At 37.6% G+C, this 21,744-nt stretch overlaps 1 protein-coding gene across 2 annotated transcripts in view; it reads right to left on the bottom strand.

Moving 5' to 3' along the window:
- Positions 1 to 21,744, bottom strand: part of LOC127875238 (fibrillin-2-like) — a 29,731-nt gene that overhangs the window by 3,805 nt on the left and 4,182 nt on the right. The window contains exons 3-26 of one of the 2 annotated variants that reach the window (XM_052420122.1): positions 20,862 to 21,021; positions 19,629 to 19,779; positions 17,715 to 17,871; positions 16,620 to 16,748; positions 15,129 to 15,245; positions 14,463 to 14,585; positions 13,843 to 13,965; positions 13,337 to 13,459; positions 12,672 to 12,794; positions 11,884 to 12,006; positions 11,322 to 11,444; positions 10,770 to 10,892; positions 10,315 to 10,437; positions 10,079 to 10,201; positions 9,111 to 9,233; positions 8,170 to 8,292; positions 7,687 to 7,809; positions 5,356 to 5,478; positions 4,798 to 4,920; positions 4,043 to 4,153; positions 3,178 to 3,291; positions 1,600 to 1,716; positions 651 to 776; positions 459 to 477 (exon numbers count right to left, since the gene is read on the bottom strand). In XM_052420122.1, the coding sequence (XP_052276082.1) occupies positions 459 to 477; positions 651 to 776; positions 1,600 to 1,716; positions 3,178 to 3,291; positions 4,043 to 4,153; positions 4,798 to 4,920; positions 5,356 to 5,478; positions 7,687 to 7,809; positions 8,170 to 8,292; positions 9,111 to 9,233; positions 10,079 to 10,201; positions 10,315 to 10,437; positions 10,770 to 10,892; positions 11,322 to 11,444; positions 11,884 to 12,006; positions 12,672 to 12,794; positions 13,337 to 13,459; positions 13,843 to 13,965; positions 14,463 to 14,585; positions 15,129 to 15,245; positions 16,620 to 16,748; positions 17,715 to 17,871; positions 19,629 to 19,779; positions 20,862 to 21,021 (2,923 nt within the window). The remainder of the gene's footprint in view (positions 1 to 458; positions 478 to 650; positions 777 to 1,599; positions 1,717 to 3,177; positions 3,292 to 4,042; positions 4,154 to 4,797; positions 4,921 to 5,355; positions 5,479 to 7,686; positions 7,810 to 8,169; positions 8,293 to 9,110; positions 9,234 to 10,078; positions 10,202 to 10,314; positions 10,438 to 10,769; positions 10,893 to 11,321; positions 11,445 to 11,883; positions 12,007 to 12,671; positions 12,795 to 13,336; positions 13,460 to 13,842; positions 13,966 to 14,462; positions 14,586 to 15,128; positions 15,246 to 16,619; positions 16,749 to 17,714; positions 17,872 to 19,628; positions 19,780 to 20,861; positions 21,022 to 21,744) is intronic. The other variant, XM_052420123.1, reaches the window with a different exon arrangement.

Below are 21,744 nucleotides of genomic sequence, written 5' to 3'. Positions count from 1 at the left end.
ATGGGAGAGTCCACTAGGCATAAATGGGTTAAGACACCCTTTATATGGAACAAAGCATATATTTTTTTGTGTTTTACGTACATTTAAAAAATGTATATGACGCTGTAGACATTACTACTAAACGATACAAAAAGTACGCCTTTGTCTCGGAAGATTTGCATGTTATTGGTTATTTCAAGGAAATACACTCACATACATTCACTAAAAACTAAATGAACGCACTTAAACGTTTGACTAAAAAACAAAATGCACACGAAAATTCTTCACTCTTTTCCACAAGAAAGAAAACGGATTTTTTCTGATGTAGATGTATTTACTATTATCACTACTGGAAATGGCACAGGGTGTAATACTTGAGATTGAACGTAATTATTTGTCAGTGTATTATTCATTATGTATATTATTTGTTGTGCACATATATATTATTGTTCAAAAATATGCAGTTGATAAAAACTTACTTTTTCATCGTATGTGACCCTGTAAATAAAAATGAAGAATTGGTTAATTTTAAAAGATTACAATTTGCCTCGCAGGTTAATGCCACAGCATACAAATCAGACATATTTTTGTCGGATGGATCAATGGACAAATGGTTGATCGATCAATCGAAGAAATCTATAAATCGATGAAAATATATTAAATGACGGTACCTGAATGTTTCCGCCGTGCCAGTATAACACACAGCACACACGTTAACAGTGCGGCCAGCCCGACGACACCTGCCGGAATAGCGATCACTAAAACGTCGTACGTTCTCTTGTCGAAGAAGTTTTGAACTGAAAAATAAGAATTGAAAGCTGATGGCCTTATCGGAAAAATGAGCTCGTTCTGGGAAAACTGGGCATAATGCATGTGCGTCAAGTGTCGTCCCAGATTAGCCTGTGCATTCCGCACAGGCTAATCAGGGACGACACTTACCGCTTTTATGACAGTTTTCGTTTAAATGAAGTCTCTTCTTTGCAAAAATCCAATTAAGGCGGAAAGTGTCGTCACTGATTAGCCTTTACGAACATGCATTATGCCCAGTTTTCCCAGAACACGACACAAATGAATTAAGTCTAGTTTTCCCAGAACGAAGCTCGCACTTTACGATTGGAGTTCGTAAGGTAGATTTGTAGGAGTAAGAGACTAACAGTACACGTTTTATAATGATGAAGGAAATGGCGGTAGTAGTGGTAGTATTAGTAGTAGTAGTAGTAGTAGTAGTAGTAGTAGTAGTAGTAGTAGTAGTAGTAGTAGTAGTAGTAGAAGTAGTAGTAGTAGTAGTAGTAGTAGTAGTAGTAGTAGTAGTAGTAGTAGTAGAAGTCGTAGTAGTAGTAGTAGTAGTAGTAGTAGTAGTAGTAGTAGTAGTAGTAGTAGTAGTAGTAGTAGTAGTAGTAGTAGTAGTAGTGATAAGGGCCATGCTTTGGTAGGCATTTAGTGTCAGACATAAAGCTTTCAATATTTACTTGTAATGGTGTTTTCTTAGCAGCATTTTCGGGAGTTAAAATTGGTGGTTAAAAACAAGCAAAGGGAGACAATTTCGATACATTTCAAGTAAATAACTGACACCAAAGGGAGAAAAATGCGATGTTATTTCAGGATTTTACAATATCTTACAATTTTCGCAGTGGGTGCCCTCATATCCGGTTCCGATACAGCTGCACTTGTACGCGTTGACGCCGTCCTCACACGTACCGTTGTTCTGACAAGGGTTGCTCGTGCACTCGTCAGAGTCTGGGATACAGAAATAGAATATCGTGTAGTCATTGCATACACAAACGCAGTTAATATCATAAACGTATATTATAAAGCATATCTAAAAATCAATTCAGTTTTGCAGTTTAGTTTCAATTCTTGACGTTTATTAAGTGAAACGTATTTCCGTGCTGTAGTTTCGCAGTTACAAAAAGGCAAATGACCTGTTGTTCGTTTTTAATTATAATTGACCGACAAACGAAATATACTAAAAATTCAGACAATGGACTTCATATTTACCTACTATGTTCGTTTACCTATTTGACAAGTATCTAGTAAACGTGTATTGTGATAAGCTCAGTTACAGATGATGACATTCAGGATTTTAAAGTAACTTAGAAACCGATCTGCTGATTATCTGAACGTCAGCAAAGTACAATGAGAACATATAAATAAGCGCATGTATCGACCTATAATTCCCTCAACGGTCAAGTGAGCTCGCTTCTTATTAGTTTATTATTATAGCACAGAATAGGAGCTTGACCGTTGCGAAAGCGGACAAGATGACGTTTGGACCAATTAACGCCAATCAGCATACAGTAAATTCCCACGGGAAGAAACACATAACCACAAAATAATAAATGAACATGTTATTAATGCGTCTTTTAAATTACAATAGACCAATGTCATTTCTCTGTAAAATATAGTGTATACAAATATATATTATAACCTCCCTGTGTGTATGATTTTAGGATGTTATACGTGGTATTTTATTTTGATATAACCCTATACGGATATGCTATGAACTATTTTAAAGGATATACCACTAAGCTAAGCTTAGTATTGTATTTTTTGATAGTTATATGTTGCATGCACATAATTGATCTTTCCATTAATTCTGATACCGCTTGAGGACGAAACAAATACACGACTCATAACCGCTTTGCCCCTCGTCTACAGCTCGCGTATATATGTGAACATGTTACCATAAATAATAAATCAGATATTGTACAGTCATTCGGATGGTCTGACGGTGGTGGCTTGGCGGGGCGGGGGGGGGGGGGGAGATGGGGTAGGCGAAGGGGTAGGAGAGAGGGGGGGCGAAGGGGGTAGGCGAGAGGAGGGGACCCGTCTTGTTGGTCATCAACCAAAATCACATTGACTTTGCCGCAAAGGCAAAAAAACACTCTTCTGGTAACATCATGCTGTTTTACTAACGCGAACCTTCATGTTCTATGTAATGTTTGTGTTGTTTTATATACATAACTCAAATAATTAAACATGAGAACCCGTATTTTTTTATTCTTCATATTTTAATTCGTTTGACAAAAAAGTACATCATCAAATACGTACATATACGCTTGAGACAATTTAATGTTCACGAACCTCACTGATCTTAGCAATTTACCATATTAGCATAATGCATAAATGGCTGTGCATAATGTACTGCAGCAACGATTCATAAGAGGTAGTTTGTAAAGTTAGCGTACGAGTACCTACTTATTTCGCATCGCTTTCCATGGAAACCTGCTGCGCATGTGCAATTGAAGTCAGCAACACTATCTGTACATGAACCGTCGTGGAGGCAGGGCTTCGACTGACATTCATCGATGTCTAAAAATTAAATTACGCTCCTTTTACACTGCAATATTCCTAGCTGCCAAATTAAATTGTAGAAAGTATATCAGGGTATCTAAAATATCGCATGCACATCGTAGTATGCATATTACATTATTATATAAGTGGTGACCCAAAAGTGAATTACAAATTATATTTCGATTATGCATGTAGATCTTGGAATATAACAGTTAACAAGTGCACCATGTTTTGTCCATATTTTAAAACCGCAGCACTTATACATGGTAGTAATGGCCAACATCAACATGGCCGATAGCTTTGTGAGAAGAAATACGGATTCGCTCCAGTGGTCGTAAATCGATTTGAAACCACATAATGCATGTACTATGTGTTCTTGATATTTAGTCATTTACAGTTTGACGTGCTTGGGGTTAAGTTCAGGGCCAGAAATTGCTATTCCATTCTTGGACATAAGACTAAATAATAGACTAAGATGCAAGGACAATACGTTCAACGTTTAAATATATAGAAGCTAAAAATGTTGATTATGTCATAAAACAACTGCTCCAAATGAAGAGTTGTGTTGTCCCACATGTTCAATCCATTTCATATTGAAATGTAATATACGCAATTAACATAACAACCTAAATAATGTCCTTTACTTTTAGGTTGGTGAATACGAGCCCAGATGATTATGTACTCTATTTTTCTGAAATAACACATTCGCATGTCGCATGCAAGCCCAGTAACGCATACACACGTTCTACAATGAACGAGATTATCATACCAGTGAGACAGGTCGGTCCGGTGTAGCCCGGATCGCACAGGCAGCGGTACGAGGCTAGACCGTCCTGACAGAAACCTCGACCGCAGAAGACGTTTGCACAATCGTCAATATCTGGCGAGAAATTTATTGAATGGCCATGACAGCAATTCAGTTTAGAGATTTATAATATACTAACGAATTGTCTGCGCTTTTTGCCATTAAATATAACTTTCACAGCTTAGACTTAGTTCTGTGCAAAAATACATTTATTTCATGAGCTTCGAGTATTGAAAACCACAGTATATGTGGTAAGTTACCCTTTTTATGAATATTTTTTATTATCATGGATATATTTGCTTCTTGTAGACACGTTCTATTATAAGCTTGCTCACTTCTTTAAAAGTAATGGCACATATTTATAGTTTTAATCAAAACAACATATAAAAAAACAGATTATACAAGACACATGTAATGTGCCAAGAATGCAGTATGCGTACATTTTTAAGCAACGGTATAGCTGGACAGCAGCAATATGTCACCCATGACTCAATTATAATAAATAGCTCGCTTGGATTGGTTCCTATATTTGTTATCAGTTTTGTCCGTTCAAGTTTATCCCGAGTTTAACGGGGTCATGACAATATACTTATGAGGAACTTTCAAATGATTTAGAGCGCTTCGAATCGTAAATGTATTTTATGATATTCATACATAAAGTTCGGTACAAGGTAATTATTGACGTCCTATATAAGTGTTTTGTAACCGGTGGTACTTACTTGTACATGACCGTAAATCCTCGTTAAGAGTAAACCCAGTGTGACATGCGCATGCGTAGGTGCCAACTGTGTTGGTGCATATCTGTTGGCAGTCTTTTGTTCCGGATGCGCACTCATTCACGTCTGATATGTATTATTAATTAATAGCAGTAAATACTTAAACAGTTCACATAGCTTAAGTAAACCTGCCTATGAGCCGTTTCAAATCTCCGGCACAAATATTCAAGTGAAAGCTGGGTTTGTTTAATATATCTATATATAAAAATGAATTAAAATGCATTTCCCTTGGCAATAATTGTGCTACAGCTAAACTATAAATTGTGTTTAAAATGTTTTAGTTTTCGAATAAGAGTGATCGTACGTTTGTGATATTTTTAATATTCTCATTTACAAGAAATTACGTATAATTCTTTTTGATAAACGGTATGCTGATACTGACACAAGTATTACACGGTTGAACAACTATATATTAAATCTCCCAAATCAGGCGAACAACAAATGTGATGATAAACACCTTTGTATAAATAAATAAGTCAATAACGAACGTAGGTTTCGAACCTGTACAGCTATGATCGTCTGCTTGTAGCTGAAATCCGGTTAAGCAGGAGCATTGATACCCGCCAGGTCGGTTAGAACACTTGTGCGCACAGCCGCTCGTGCCCGCCACGCACTCGTCAATATCTGCAACGAACGAGAAAACACCGATCATGGATTACCCTAACAAAGCTGGCATAGAAAACCTCGTTGGCACAGACGAAAACTGTTGATTCAGAAACAAATGTTGTTTAGAAAGATATTGCTGGGGCAGAGGAGTGTCTTCTTCACCAGCAATACCTCATTGTGATGACTTTAAAGACAATTTTAACTGAACGATAAAGTTTGCGGAGAGCATGCTGCTGGCTCAAAACTTCTGGATGTGAACTTTATGGTGGCTCAGAAAACAAAGTTTGCTAAGAAGGTAATATTGGCCAAACATGCAATGGTGACCCAAGAGACGATGCTGGCTCAGAAGACAGTATTGGCTGAACATTTAATGGTGCCCCAGGTGACAATGCTGACTTAGATGATAGTATTGACTTAACATTTAATGGTGTCTCAAGAGACAATGCTGGCTCAGATGATAGTATTGGCTGAACATTTAATAGTGCCTTATGAGACAATGCTGACTCAGGTGGCAGCATTGGCTGAACAATTTATGGTACCTCAGGAGACAATGCTGGCTTAGAAGATAACATTGGCTGAACAGTTAATGGTGCCTCATGAGACAATGCTCGCTCGAAAGATTATATTGGCTGAACATGTAATGGTACCTCATGAGACAATGCTGGCTTAGAAGATAATATTGGCTGAACATGTAATGGTACCTCATGAGGCAATGCTGGCTTAAAAGATAATATTGGCTGAACATTTAAATGGTGACTCATGAGACAATGCTGGCTCGAAAGATTATATTGGCTGAACATGTAATGGTTACCCAGGAGACAATTCTGGCTCAGAAGATAGTATTAGCATAACAATTACTGGTGCCTCAGGTGGCAATGCTGATTTAGAAGATAATATTGACTGAACATTTAATGTAGCTCAGAAGACAATGCTTGCTCAGAAGATAATATTTGCTGAATGCTTAATGGTGCCCAAGGATACAATGCTTTCTCAGAAGATATAATTGACTGATCATTTAATGGTGCCCGTGAGACAATGCTGACTCAAAAGATAATATTGACGGAATATTAAATGTAGCCTCAGTAGAAAATGCTTTCTCAGAAGATATTATTTTCTCAGAAGATATTATTGGCTGATCATTTAATGGATTCCTCGAGAAAATATGCTGACTCAGATGACAGTATTGGCTGAACATTTAATGGTGCCTCAAGAGACAATGCTGGCTCAGACGATAGTATTTGCTAAACAATTGCTGTAGCCTCTGGAGATTATGCTGGCTCAAAAAAATAATATTTGCTGAACATTTAATGGTGTCTCAGGAGACACTGCTGGCTCAGAAGACAGTATTGGCTGAACTATTAATGGTACCTCAGGAGACAATGCTGGCTGTACATTTAATGGTGCCTCGGGAGACAATGCTGGCTCAGAAGATAATATCGGCTGAATATTTAATGGTGCCTCCGGAGACAATGCTTGCTTAGAAGATAATATTGGCTGAACATTTAATGGTGCCTCCGGAGACAATGCGTGCTTAGAAGATAATATTGGCTGAACATTTAATGGTCCCTCAGGAGACAATGCGGGCCCAGAATATAGTATTGTCTGATCATTGAATGTTGCCTAAGGAGATGATGCTGTCTCAGATGATAGTATTGACTGAACATGCAATGGTACCTCAGGATCAATGCTGGCTTAGATGATAATATTTGCTGAACATTCAATGGTGTATCGGGAGAAAATGCTGATTCAGATTATAGTATTGTCTGGAATTAAATGATGAACATTTAATGAAACGACAGAAAACAATGCTGGCCCAGAAGATAATATTGGCTGAACAAGTAGTGGTTGCTCGGAATATGATGATGGACGAAAAGATTATGCTTGCAGGGAAGATAATGATTGCTCACAGATAAAACTTGTACAGAAGATTATCCTGGCCGACGCTATTATGATACGACTGTACCTTTATACGTAACGTCATTTAAACATTTTCGAATACGGTTGTTTGACAACAACAATAATAATAAAACACTTTAAGCAATTATAATCTTATCAAACACAGCTCAGGGAATTGTATGAATTTCAGGGACTCCATGTTATTTATCACATACATTTTGTAAGAGATTAGAAGTTCACATATTTTAGGTGAATCAGAATATGTTAAATAGATGAAAATAATTTTTGAGCGGGTAAGAAATATTACAGGATCACAAGTTATTGGACTACCTGCGCATGTTTTACTGTCGGCTTGGAGTCTAAAGCCTGTGCGGCACGAGCAGACGAAGCTACCGACGGTGTTCGAGCACTGCTGTTGGCAGTCGTGCGTCTGTCTGGCGCATTCGTCCACATCTGTAGATATTAACATTTGATAAAGAAAAGGCCGAAAACATTTACCGCTTAACATAAACCGTTGCATGTGTTCGAAGGTCAAGTAACATTTGTTTATGAATTTGAAATACTGGAAATACATGTATAATGCACGAAAACACAACAAATGAAAATTTACGGCGACAAAATAGCCCCAAAAACTGTGCGATGGGCTCCTAGAATTCCTTTAAAAACGTGCAAGTCATTTGCACAAAAAGTAATAAACGAATGATGGTTTTCAACCACGGCAAAATATTAGTTTCTAGTAATGATACTCGCGCATGAATTGTTTCTTATTTTAATTACGGACAGTAAAAAAACTGTTCTCTGTGATGCACTCACCTTCACAACTTTTCCCGTCGATTGCAAGGGCATATCCGTTTCTACAGGAGCAACGGAAGCTGCCGTTGGTGTTCGTACACACGTGCGCGCAGTCGTTCAAATTAGCTAAGCATTCGTCCACATCTTAATAAAAAAAGCAATTTAAAATAAAAGTATTGTGGTTTTCTATTGTGTTTCTGACATATGTGTGTCTTTGTGTGTAGTAGTTTTGTGTGTTGCCGTTGTTTGTTCGTTTTTTAGTAATGATTATTTTTTTAGAGGGGCGGAGTCGGGTATGAGAATAACTTCATATTATTTAGTCATATTTAAAACAAGATGTGTTTTTGAAAGATTATGCCCCCCCCCCCCTATATATTTGAGATTTGACCTTGAAGGATGACCTTGACATTTCTCCATTCAAAATGTGCAGCTCCATGAGATACACATGCATGCCGAATATCAAGTTGCTTTCTTCAATATTGCAAAAGTTATGGCAAATGTTAAAGTTTGACGCAAACCAACAAACTAAAAAACAAACAAATAAACAGACAAGGCAAAAACAACATGTCCCTCAGTATAGACTGGGAGACATAAAAAGCTATACCAATTGATTTTGGTGCGTACAATTTACATGTTTTAGTTGGCCAAATTAATAAGTCTAAAACAACTAACGATAAATTAACACTTCTTAAATGACATTTACGCACTTGTAGGTAATGATTTTTATTGAAAATAAGCCCGGAAGAAACGCTCTTGATTGGTGAGAAAACTTTATGGACTTAAAACACATTAAATAATGAAGCTTATGTGCGGATTCGCATAATTGGTTAAAACGCTTGTTTGTGGAAATCACATTAAATCACACACAAATAGACAAAAACACACAGTTGCACATTTATAATTCGTGCATTGGAAAACAAGATTCTAAAACTTGTATGTATACGTTCCGTTCTCGTATTTACCTGTGCAAGTGCGACCCGCGTCACGTGCCTCGTAGCCTGCAACGCAACTGCACGTGTATGTAGCCACCACGTTCGTGCAAGTCTGCGCGCAGTCGTGGGTACGCAGAAAACACTCGTCCGTATCTGAAAGAAATACATCATATACTTGTACGTGTTCACCGAAGGTACTCGTACACAAATATGATATTTGTTGATTTAGATCGTATTTTATTTCGCGGTTTTCAATTTAAAACGATCATCTGACTAGACTCGTTGTAACAACTTCGTCCGTCATGAAATTCACATCGAAAAACCAGCCTATTGAGTCATAACGGCAGCTAATATCAGCATTCGCACATTTTTGCATTTAGTCGGCGCAAATATTACACGTGGTATAGTTTGAAAAAGTGTTTATTTGAGTGTCACTTAAAAGTAATTCATTGACAACAGAACGAATGGAGTTTTAGATTTAGCAACGAAACATTCAACAAATGTCTCATTAGAGGAACCCATGGGCTGTCTATAGTGAAAGAAACTCGTTGGTCATTCGCATTGTTCTATCACTTGCAAAGTATTCAAACTAAATGTAACTTGGATGCAAATATCGTATTAAGTTTCTTTATCGCGAAGGCTGTTTTGTTTATTGGCGGACATTTTAGTCGTGGTAGATTCTTGAACCCTTTTTGTACTGCACAAACTCTATGTTTGATTCATTCCCTAGCAGAACGATTTGACTGGTTCCTGACATAAATCTTATAAAATACCTTTCATCATAGCAAACACATGAGGATGGTCGATGTAATCCATATGGCCATAATTTATATACTAGTATCCTACGTTGCTGTGTTTTTTCCATTTTGAATTGCTCGTGACTAGGAGATGACAAAAACCAATTGTGGTAGGCAATGCAAGGTTTTTTTAATCGACAAAACCTACAAAAATATGAATTGTAGCCATTCGAAAGGTTTGTGTTCCGAAAACCGACATACCCCTGCACGTGGAGTTGTCTTGGTTCAGCGTATAGCCTGCATTGCACGAGCACCGGAAGGAGCCGATTGTGTTCGTGCAGACTTGACGACAGTTGTCTGTCTGACCCTGACATTCGTCTACATCTGTTAAGATAATAATAATATTTAAGTCGATGTACACTTGACAATTAAGCGTGTGTTTTATTCCCCAATAATAGTTTAAAAACTACAAAGGTCAAGGCTGAATGTAAACTTACCTTCACAGACGTGGCCATCCATGCCTAGTGTGTAGCCATGGTAACAGGAACAGTTGTAGCTGCCGACGGTGTTGTGACACTCCTGCTGACAGAGGTCGATGCCGGCGATACATTCGTCGGTGTCTGGAAATGAGTCACGGAATAAATCTTAAAAGCAACGGTTATACTTGTATGTCAAACAATAGGGGTTTCTTATACTAGCGACAAATGGAGTCACGTTACACAATGCAATTCATATTTATATTGCGAATATACTAGTGATAGTCTAAGCACATGTGTGTATGTACTGCATATATATATATAAAGGGGCAACTGATGACCTTCAATTAGTCAATTAATATTTATCTCCTTGTTCATACACAACTTTTAACATATATTCACAAGAAGAACTGACTGAACATATGACTTTAAATGAATTAACACTTGTTTATTTGAAATTGATTGTATATACCTACCACTGCACGAAGAGTTATCTGACTTGAGTGTATATCCGGATTTGCAGGCGCAACGGAATCCGCCCGGTGTGTTGTTACATATATCACTGCAGTTATGCATTCCTTTGGAGCATTCGTCCACATCTAGATGTAAAAATTCAAAGGTCTTATTCATGTTCCAATAGGCTTTCCGGTGAGCGGGCGGTTTGTACACGCGCTTCTCACTTCAACCCCGCTCTAGGCGCATATGAGCATTTTTTGGTTTGGACATTCCGGACTCACACATCATTCAGCCTCATGCGCTGAAGGATTTTGTCAACTTCGATATACTCACACACTCATGTTCAAAGATTGTTTTCTTGATTGAACTTTAAACAATGCGTTCAGTGCTCAAAACGTCTCACTTTTACAAGATTTATTCATTTACATGACCAAAAGAATAAAAAAGCTGGTACCATGGAAAAATTTACAACAGACGCATATTTAACTAAGCTTATCTAAGGTCGTCGGCATGGAATGGCCAATGCAGGTATATATTGGGACCGATATCTTCACAATTATTATTATGCTCACCGTCACACGACAATCCGTCTGTGTTCGTGGTGAAGCCAGCGTTGCAGAAGCAGGAATAACTGCCGTCCGTGTTTAAGCAGACTTGCTGACATTGGTCCGAGTCGATACTGCACTCGTTAATATCTGAAGATAAGGCATACAAGGTGCTTTGAATCATAAACATGGGCATCAACCAAATTTTCTGGTTAACCTTAACTTTCTCATTGTCAACCTAATTGTCCTAATTATCGTATGGGTAATTATCATGCTCCCGAAAACGTGCATAATTATCACCATCACCATTAATTGTCGATTATGCCATAAGCCTTGTGATTATTGAGGTACAAAAGATATTTGTCAGAGCTAATAATAAATCAGAAGATAACGGATTCGATTCCCGTCGGGCTATATAACTTGTCCGGGAATTTTTGATACAGTGACATCTCTAAACAAACGCATGTTCACTGTACATTATTGAAAGGAAACAACAACAGAAACACATTAACCATAGGTTTAACTGTAACCATAAACGACCCGTTCGGAAACAAATATATTCCTCTCATAGTAAATGCCACGTTACTACCTTCGCACGTGGCGTTGTCCGAAAGTAGCTGGTAGCCCTGACGACAGGAGCACGTGTACGATCCGGGGATGTTGGTGCAGGTCTGGGAACAGTTGGCCGTGGCCTGCCAACATTCGTCCGTGTCTGAAAGGCAGCAACCACCAAGTTTTAATATGTTTTACGTTGTAAAAAAAAATAACGAATTAACATCTTATGACAATAATAGCGCTAAAGCCGACATTAACTGTTGACATGTGTGTGTGATTGTTCCACAATGATTTCCACAACGTTCATTGATTGGTTAAGGACAACTGTGGAGTTAATGACGAATATTTGTTCATTACACTGTTTCATTTATTACATCTAGATCTAAATGCTATTATTCACATCTGCATCAATGCACGTATTGCTCGTCTAGCGAGATTTAATGTTAAAGTCCGATTACTGACAACATTTCTAAGGACGCCAAAGGATATTTCGCTTGATGAAAATACAAGCTTCAACCGCCACTACATAATATGAGTCGTGTTCTGAGAAAACTGGGCTTAATGCATGTGCGGAAAGTGTCGTCCCAGATTAGCCTGTACAGTCCGCACAGGCTAATCAGGGACGACACTTTCCGCTTCTATGGTATTTTTAGTTTCAAGGAAGTCCCTCCTTACCGAAAATCAAGTTTAGGCGGAAAGTGTCGTCCCTGATTAGCCTGTGCGGACTGCACAGGCTAATCTTGGATGACACTTTTCGCACATGCATTAAGCCCAGTTTTCTCAGAACAAGACACATATGGTCAAGACCGATAACATTCTTACCTTCACAGGTGTAGCCATCTGCGCCTATTGTGTAGCCTTGGTAACAGGAACAGTTGTAGCTGCCGACGGTGTTATGACACTCCTGCTGACAGATGTCGGTGCCGGCGGTACATTCGTCGGTATCTATAACAAGTCACGGAATAAATCTTCAAAATAACTGTTATATAGCAAACCATTTATTAAGCGCTTTAATTACTAGCGACATATTTACTCACGTTGCACGATGCAATTAAAAGTTATAAAGCGACTAGACTATTATATACTAGTATACAAAACTAATTTTTTTAGTGATGTGAATACATTAAAATGTAAAAACCTATGACCTTCAATTATTTAAGATTTATATCTCTCCTTGTTCATGCAAAAGCTGCAAAAGAGAATCACAAGAAGGACTGACTGTACATATGACTTTAACCCATTTATGCCTAGCGTCTAGAAAAAAAGGCCTTGGCAAACAGCGTAGACCCAGATCAGGGTCTTCGCTGTTTGCTTTAAGGAATTTCTGTTATAAATATTCTAAATATAGAAATAAATATACCAGACATCCCGAATTTTGGAGATAAATTGTTCCAATTTAGAAGGATGGGAGAGTCCACTAGGCATAAATGGGTTAAGTGAATTTATACTTGTACCTTGTACATTTTAAATTGAGTGTATATGCCTACCACTGCAAGATGCGTTATCTGATGTGAGTGAATATCCGGATTTGCAGGCACAGTGGAATCCACCCGGCATGTTGTTGCAAATATCGCTGCAGTTATGCAGTCCTTTGGAACATTCGTCTATATCTGGATGATAAGAATCATAGATCGCGTTTATGTTTAAAATGGTTGTACAGTTAGCGAAGGGGCTGAAAAATGCGCGTATCGCCTAGGCGACCCGGTTCGATCCCCAGCCCGGCGCAGTTGCTCATCTGCCTTCCCCCCCCCCCCCCCCATCACCACAGACTGCATGAAACGCATCAAAATCAATCAAACCAAAAAGATGGAAAGTGCTGCTAAAATTCAAAATTGGTCCACATTTCGAGTCTAGCAAGTTAATTAGGTAGAAGTGCTGGGACACACTTCGGGTCCTCACAATTCATCAACAGGCTTCGAAACTTCGAAATACACAAACATTCATTCGTGTTAAGAGACATAAATATTGATTTTTCTATGCTTATTATGCTCACCGTCACACGACAATCCGTCTGTGTTCTTGGTGAATCCAGCGTTGCAGAAGCAGGAGTAACTGCCGTCCGTGTTGAAGCAGACCTGCTGACATTGGTGCGACCCGATACTGCACTCGTTGGTATCTACAAGTATTACTTATCCGTTTTTTAATCATCGTCATAGGCATCAACATGCTTTTCTCGTCAACATCTTATGCTCTGCACTGTTGATTATTTTCAACATTTTCTTATTATCAACCCCATACTCATTATCAGTATGTGTGTCATGTCCGTGTTTAAAAGACATCAGCCACCAAGTTTTAAGATGTGTAACCTTTTGTTTAGGTTCGAATTAACATATCAACATTTGTTCGTGCCTAAAGTTAATAAAGAATGACGCAATTGTTTTATAGGACATGGAATATAGACAGTGTATGCGTGTATAGATGACCTTGGAATAACTTATGCAAACGGTTAATATGTAAGATTTCAGCGAATGTATTCATGTCAGTTCCAAGAAATAGAGACAAAATACTTAAAACAAACCGGAAAAGGTTTTCAAATACTTATTGGAGTTGCTTCTTATATTTAAAGATAAAATGCTTTTGCCCTGAAAATAATTGCATTATCGTGTGATGTACCATTGCAGGATTTCCCGTCTGATGTGAGCCTATATCCGCTTCCGCATGCGCATTCGAAACTTCCAAGGCTGTTATGACATTGTTGTTCGCATCCGCTTGTACCATTCAAACATTCGTCTATATCTAGTGATACAAAACCATGGTCTCTTCTAACATAGATTACATAAACTTTCATAACGACTTAAATACTGATGGATAAGAAATGTATGTGATTAGACACAGATCTATCAATAAACAAGTTTTTTATTGATAGATCTTTGGTTTTACTTGCGGGGTATTATTATTATGCGGGGTACAATTATTTTCGGCGCAACAATTCAAAATGATGTTGTTCAAGCCATGAAAGTTTTACATTCAACTGGTCTTATTGGCCTGTGCCAAAATCTATAATGGACTCAGGTATAAGCAAATGCGTACCAATTCATAAACTTGCATATTTCCGGTCTACTTGTTCATTTAAAAGACGTGATACTTCAAACAATTTTATATAAAATGATAATGCCTGCACGTCAGTTAGCACTGCCACCTCAAATGATGGCACTGGAAAATATTTTTATAATATTAACTGAACTTTTTTTTCGTCAAGAAAATATCGTAGAAGTCATAGATATAATCATTAAAAATCCCAAACAAGTTAAAAGGACTGCAATATGAACGCCTGCTTACCAGTTTCACAGTGATCTCCGACATATCCCTTGGTACACAAGCACGTGTAATTTAGAGCTTCGTGCCAAGTACACGTGCCTTTGTTTAGGCAAGGATCTGAACTACAAGGGTCGAATACTAAAAATAAAAAAGTAAATACGCCTGATGTAAGATTTAAAAATTTGTATTACTATAACAGTATCAATTTCGCGATTTTAGTAAAATTGACAAAAAGTGACTGGAAGTGTTTAATATTTGCGGTCAAAAATCGTTTTCATTAAAAATCAGAAGAAAATAAAACCATCAGCAACGACACTAAAGTCTGATATCTATTCTAATAAAAAATATACTACTAAAAAATTTGCTTGTTATAGTATGTGTAATTTGAAGTTCACCCCTAGCTAGATTCAGCCAGCGTCACGCATCAATGATAAATCAATACATAAAAATAAAATCAAAAACACACATTCTAATATCAAAACATGCAAAATAACAATTGACAAATAACGTAATCCAAAATTGAAGATAATGTGAAAATAAAAAGGGATTCTTAGCAAATTTTGAGTAGAATAGATATTTAGATTGATTATTGTTTTCATTGTTATGTATACTTAGAAGGGGGGTAACCCCTTCTAATTACTAATGAACGGCAACGTGTAAGACAAGTCATACAAGGAATATCTTAATATACGGCGTATATAATGACTTTAAAATAAAGGTAGAATATTGACGTTTCTAAGTAAGTAAATTTTAAATAAAGGCCGTACTGTTGTGTTCTTTTTCACTTAATAGTCGCATATCCACCGCATGAAATGTTTGTTATAAAGTGCACTTACATTAAACCATATAATAGTATTCGTAGATACAAAATTTACCACGTCAGATCACATCATAAGTGTCCTCACATGGTTTATTATGAATGTATTTCTTCGTCATCGAAACATATGGAATGGTAATATTTGATTAAGACGCAGTTTTCGCAGTTTTCTTTCCACACATTCAAATAACACTGTTACATCCGCGTGATGCTAAATTTGGTCTTATGTCATTCTATACATAGATGGTGACGTCACTACGTTTTTGTCAGTAAGACCGGTGTGTACACAATGGGTCTTATGTCATATGCGACCAGCGTAGTTCAAGCCCACCCTGCGCGCTTCCGCAGTCTGGTTATAGGCTACGCTTTCCGCCATAAAAAACACGCAAGGTTTCGTGGTATCTCAAAAGTAGCCTATTCAGCATGCATATCATTTGTAGCATTTTTTTCGGTAGCCTATTCTTGCTTTCATGTGTCATACCTGTGTGGCTACTGGCTAGATGATCAAACGATTTCCCTGGCATCAAGGACACTATACTATTTCGTATGTTTATGCTCAAATCAGCCAATTGATTAAATAAAGTGTATTCATTCGGGTCTGCTGCCGTTATGTAAATGGTATTTGTAGGCGGAAATCTGGTATAAACACCTACGACGAAAAACAACTACCGAATAAACTATCCGCGTTCCCTTACCGGTTCCGCAGTTGGACCCCGTATATAGCTCCGTACATGAACACGAGAAATCGCTGGTCCCTATGTCAGTACACGTGCCGTTGTGTAGACATGGACCGTTGCTACACGGAAGGGGAGGCTCTTTGGTTGCTATAATATACAGACCATCTTAGACGTTTAAGGCAATATAGCAATTTACTTATAGTAAAGGGCCACCAATAGTATAAAGACCAACTCAAAGTTTAAGACCAACAAGTAAATAAAGACCAAATCAAAGTCAAGGACCAACAAGGAAATTCAGACCAACTAAAGTTAAAGACCACCAAGGAGATAAAGACCAACTCACAGATAAAGGCAATGTATCAGATACAGACCAACTCAAATTTAAATGCCACGAGTACAATAATATCATATTATAATAAAACGACCACCAAGAAAATTAAAATAAAGATAAAGATCGAGTGAAAATAACAATGGAGGTAAAGACCATTTAATGGTTAATGCCACCATGAGGGTAAAAGCCAATTGAAAGTAAGCAAACAGCAAAAAAAAAGACCGACTAAAATGTTAATGCCATAATATAAAAACCAAAGTAAGGCCATCACTTACAAATAGAAGAACTAAATTATAAGACCATAACATTGATTAAGACCAACTTACATAAAAAGGCCATGAAGACGATAACAGTCATTTTAATGTTACATACCACTAAACAGAAAAAATAACCACTAAAAGACGACAAAGAAGATAAAGACCGCCAAAAACTCAGATAAATACAAAAACTTAAGAACAAAAAGAAGAAAATAGATCATTATATTGAATTTAAAATACAAAAGTTAAACGGCGATAACTTAGAAGACACTTCGTATAAAAGACGAATAGCGTATTTTTGTTATAAAAAAATGAAGAAAGTGTTTCTTATTAATCGATATTCTTTCGCTTTTAAATTTCACAAAGCTAACAATATTTATTAAAAATCTGGGAATAAGTCACCGATAAGTTAAGTTTAATCTTTCGCTTTTAAATTTCACAAAGCTAACAATATTTATAAAAAATCTGGGAATAAGTCACCGATAAGTTAAGTTTAACCATGTTAGCTGATTCCAAAGTAATCACCTTCGCAGATGGCCGATAAGAGTGCTTGCTGGACGGAAGACAGGTTGCTGAATGCCTCAATGAAGAAGAACTTGTCGGATATGTTAGTCAGCAGTACTTCGTCAACGTCGGATGTGATCCCCAGGGTGATGATCTTTATACCAGAGCTGCGCAGAGTCTGCGAAATCAAGCTCAATTGAGTCGCATTTTGGGAAAACGGGGCTAAATGCGTGTGCGATAGTGTCGTCCCAGATTTACCTGTGCATTTTGCACATGTTAATAAGGGAAGATATTGTCCGCCTAAACTGGATTTTCGCAAAAAAAGAGCCTTCATTTAAATAAAAAATCCATAATAGCGGAAAATATCGTACTGATGAGCCTATGCGGACTACATATGATTATCTGGGTTGACACTTTACAAACATGAATTTATCCCTGTTTTCCAGGAATGTGGCTCAATTGATCGGGTTTCCTATTCATAAACTATTTATGATAATAAAGAACAGACTGAGACCATATCAACGCCCTTTAGAGATTATATAAAGCACAGCACAAATTATGCTCGTGCCATGGAAACAATTTAAAAAAATATAAGAATGTTGTAGTTAGATGTAGGAAAAGGCAAGTATTTAAATTAAGTATGAAATACTAGTTAGCACCGTCGATATCCATTTTCAATCTGGCTCGACGTGAAATCACTTTTGAAACAATACACTCTAGAGAATATCCGTCATACATAAGATATGTATACAATGATAACGAGGCCCGTAGAATCATTATCTTGTCAATCAAAAACAGAGATGACCAACGACGGGTCGCTGGTCGGTTTTATGAACAAGTTGTGAAAGGAAGCAATGAACAGTTCCACATATTAATTCATATATATGCACATTGATTCTGTGTTTACCTTAGAAAGCAGCTGGGAGACATTAGGTAAGCCTCACTCTGGGAAAACGGGGCTAAATGCATTTGCATAAAGTTTAGTCCCATATAAGCCTGTGCAGTCCACACAATCTGATCAATTACGAAACTTTCCGACGTAAGGGATATTCGCTAAGCAAAGAGTTCTTAAACGAAATTTACAATAAAAGCCGAAAATGTCGTCCTGATTCACCTGTCATTTTAATTATTAAATAATTTATATACATGTTAAGCTAACATTGGTATTAGTATGTGTATTGACTTATTTCTCTCTCTCTCTCTCTCTCTCTCTCTCTCTCTCTCTCTCTCTCTCTCTCTCTCTCTCTCTCTCTCTCTCTCTCTCTCTCTCTCTCTATATATATATATATATATATATATATATATATATATATATATATATATACTTGGTATTTGTTTCGGCAGTGATTAACATCAAGCCTAATCAGTAGTTTTTGACAGTTTAAACAGCAGCTTTTACAGTAGTGACAAAAAAGCCCTGACACAATATTTCGTAAAATTGACAAGTTGTAATAATCATGCCGTTATAAGTATACAAAGGGGGATACCTAAAGAAAATCTAAATGAAGGATAACAACGAATTGCACACACTGAAGTACGTTTGACAGACATACAGAGTGATAGACAGACGTTTATGGTGAATCCATTATCCTCTACATCTACTTTTTTGATGTGGATATTGGAGGAGGGAGTTAATATATTATACAGAGCGCGTATTCGCGTATACTGGTTCGACACAAATGTAAAACTTTAACAATGAATCTCTTCCACAAACTGCATCTGCGTAGAGGGTCATACCAGATTGCGGATAGCTTTTGCAGTGCACACAGGCAGTTCAGGAACGACTTTTGCCGCAAGTATGGTATATTTCGGTTAAAAGATGTCTCTTCTACACGAAAGTCCAGAGTGGGCTGCACAGGCTAATCTTGGACGTAACTTTACGCATATCAATTAAGTCAAGTTTACCCAAAGCGCGGCTCAATTACACCAACCCACCTGCGCCACCGGTTGCAAACCTTCCTGATCCCCGTCCGTCACAAGCACGAGCACCTTCTGGGCCCCTTGCCGGGCACCTTTTGATGCGACGAACTGCGCGTCACGTGCTTTCTCGAAGGCATCTTTGATGTTCGTGCTGCCACCTGTCAAGCTGTGTAAAACCATGCACGGTTATACGCGTGTGTTTACACACGACATTTTTTCACCAAACTTTGAAGAATAGACCTATCAAAGTTGTCAGTTTTAAATCAAGCAAACTGAAGTTGGCAAAACTGTGGTTGCTTGCGCATTGCAGATAATTATGATGTTATTGTATGTATCAAAAACTGGTCATGATAACAAAAATGAGAGCTCAATTCTCACATGCCTGGGTTGTTAAAGTCAGCATCAATTGATGTTTGTGAACATTTAGTAGATATTGGTAAAATTGTATTATTTATTATAAATCTCTTTGATCAAAGTACTCAGCAACTTTAAATTAACATTTGATTATAATTAAGACATTACAAAATGCACACATTACACAAACTACACGATTGGTACTTAAAACAAACTATAAAGCTCTGAAAATTGCAGCTTGAATTTAGCTCAACACATGTAATTACTATATATACTGGGCATCTTAAGTTATACGAGTTCTTGACACTTCACTTCGAGAGTTTAAAGAGTTAAGACGTTGAATAGTTTAGTATTAATAGAAATTAAATACAAGTTTTAAATACAATGTTAATAAAAGTGTAATTTTGAAAACGCAAAGTGCTGCTACGTCAAAATACGACATGGTTTGCGGTTTAAAACCTTAATGCGTCGGGAACTGGCTGCCTATATGTCCCTTATACACATTAAAACACAAATTGAGGTAAACACGAGCCCAATGATTGATGAGTTGAAGTTACGATCAGTTTGAGCATTGCTCTGGGGAAACGGGGACTAGTGCATATGCGTAATTTTTTCCTCCCTGATTAGCCTATGCAGTCCGCACAGGCTAATCAGGGAAACAATTTCCGCTTTATGGTATTGTTCGTTACAGCGAAGTCTCTTCTTACCGAATATCAAGTTTATGGAGAAAGTAACGTCACTGGTTAGCCAGTGCTGACTACAAAGGCTTACCTGGGACGACACTTTACGCACGTGAATTAAGCCCTGTTTTCCCATAGCGAGACTTATTTCAATGACAGCGTTCGTATTAGAGACATGCATTTTGTATACGTGCTGGTCATCAGTGGGTCTTACCGGAGTCCATCTATGTCCTTGACAATGGCAGCCGCCGTGGTGTACGTGTTCAGAAAAAACTTGCTGGTGGCACGAGTGGAGAACCGGACCCACCCGACCTGTACCGCCGCCGGTCCGATGGCGAGCCCGTTAATTATGGCGGTGATAAACTGTACCACACCTGCAAGCAAGGGCGGGAATAACCACATGGATGTTGGTCTTATTGTGCTAAGTGTAATCAAGAGTATCATTTATATGTTATAATAAGTAAAACATATTAGTCGTTCTCGCCTTCTCTTTCATCATAACTATTATCATCATAATCTTTTTCTTCACCCCACCCCTCCTCCTCATGATCCTCATTTTCGTCGTCGACAAATTCTCATCAAGTATTCTAACCCTCATCATACTAGGTCATAGGTTTAGGATTCATATTTGTACGCATTACAGGCATAGTGATCGTTGCAACAACATGGTTTTAAGTTCAAGATTTATTCAAAGCATTTCCATAAGGATTATGGCCCATGTGCACACATTTCAGTACATTTAAAGGGGCCTTTTCACAGATTTTGGCATTTGTTAACTTATTCATTAAATGCTTTATATCGATAAATGTAAACATTGGATCGTGAAAGCTCCAGTAAAAAATCAAGAATAAAATTAAAAAAAGGAAAAGAACATTGCCCGGACCAGGTTTCGAACCAGTGACCCCTGGAGTCCTGCCAGAGTCCTGAAGTAAAAACGCTTTAGCCTACTGAGCTATTCCGCCAAGTACACATACTTGACGTATTTTATACCTTATATAAGCAATCTTCGTAGTTTCACAAAATTTAACGACAAAAACAGAACTCTCCAAATTATTCAATCGTTTCGCGTTGCAACGCTTTATAATTTTTAGGTTTTA

This window comes from Dreissena polymorpha, chromosome 3 (assembly GCF_020536995.1).
Source record: "Dreissena polymorpha isolate Duluth1 chromosome 3, UMN_Dpol_1.0, whole genome shotgun sequence".
In the NCBI taxonomy this organism is placed as follows: Eukaryota; Metazoa; Mollusca; class Bivalvia; order Myida; family Dreissenidae; genus Dreissena; species Dreissena polymorpha.
This window is presented reverse-complemented; position numbering and strand designations above follow the sequence as displayed.